This window comes from Myotis brandtii, unplaced genomic scaffold, assembly GCF_000412655.1.
Source record: "Myotis brandtii unplaced genomic scaffold, ASM41265v1 scaffold646, whole genome shotgun sequence".
In the NCBI taxonomy this organism is placed as follows: domain Eukaryota; kingdom Metazoa; phylum Chordata; class Mammalia; order Chiroptera; family Vespertilionidae; genus Myotis; species Myotis brandtii.
Genome location: NW_005370495.1, coordinates 652,339 through 653,217, shown reverse-complemented (window position 1 = coordinate 653,217; position 879 = coordinate 652,339). Strand labels below are relative to the sequence as shown.

The window sequence follows — 879 nt, the reverse complement described above, 5'->3', positions numbered from 1 at the left end:
AGGTGGGTCCTCCCTCGGCTGGCCGAGCGCGGCCGGGCCCTGGGCGCCTTCTCTTGCCTTGGGTGTTGGTTGGTTTAAACCTACAAACCTAATGGGCTTCTCTCTTCTTCCCATTTCTATAAAGAGTCTCTAGGCCGTTTCTGTGTGAAATGCAAACCATAGATTCTCACCATGTTGACGTTGTTGGAAAGAACTGAGTAGCAAACCCCACAAATTATTCTTGCTTGAAACCGCTGTCCGTCCAACACGTAGAAACACGTTTGCCTCTCTGTGTGGGCAAACACTGTGTTAATAGCCCACAACCCGCGGGCAGGGCCCCGTGGAAGTGCCGGTGCCCTCCCCGCGGTTGGTTCTCTTGGCTCCGCCTTCCTCTCACATCCACATTGAGTTTCATAAAAGCCTCGTTGCCGTGGGCCGGTTTTCACACCGAAGACACACGTTAACCCCCTGCTGCCTGTGGCAGATCCAGGTCGTCAGCTTCGCCACCGAACAGAACTGGGACTCCCTGGAGATCTACGACGGCGGGGACGCCACGGCGCCCAGGCTGGGCAGCTTCTCAGGTGAGACGCGCCGGCCCCGTCCCTGTGGGCCGGTCATCACACCAGCAAACACACTGCCCGGCACTGCCCACGGGCTGTGTCCTGCGCCCTCGTCCCAGGCAGAGGGGCTCCTCGGTGTGGGCAGCCCCGGAGCGGAGCGCCCACGGCGGGAGGAGAGGGCTCCCTCCTCAGGGAGCTGGCGCCCTTACCCTCGTCAGATGCCCGTGGCTGAACGTGACCACGTGGCCACAGCAGCCAGGCCTGTGGTGCAGGCTCCCTGGGGGGCAACGGGCTGAGAGTTAGGAGCCCAAGTCGCCAACCTCCCTTTCCCGCGTGGTGT

General features: G+C 61.5%; 1 protein-coding gene across 1 annotated transcript in view; it reads left to right on the top strand.

Annotated features, from left to right (window-relative positions):
- The window catches only part of CSMD1 (CUB and Sushi multiple domains 1), a gene marked incomplete at its 5' end in the record, with an annotated part of 650,642 nt that overhangs the window by 539,016 nt on the left and 110,747 nt on the right, over positions 1 to 879 (top strand). Inside the window, one exon of the mRNA XM_014528690.1 lies at positions 389 to 560. Coding sequence (XP_014384176.1) covers positions 389 to 560 — 172 coding nt within the window. The remainder of the gene's footprint in view (positions 1 to 388; positions 561 to 879) is intronic.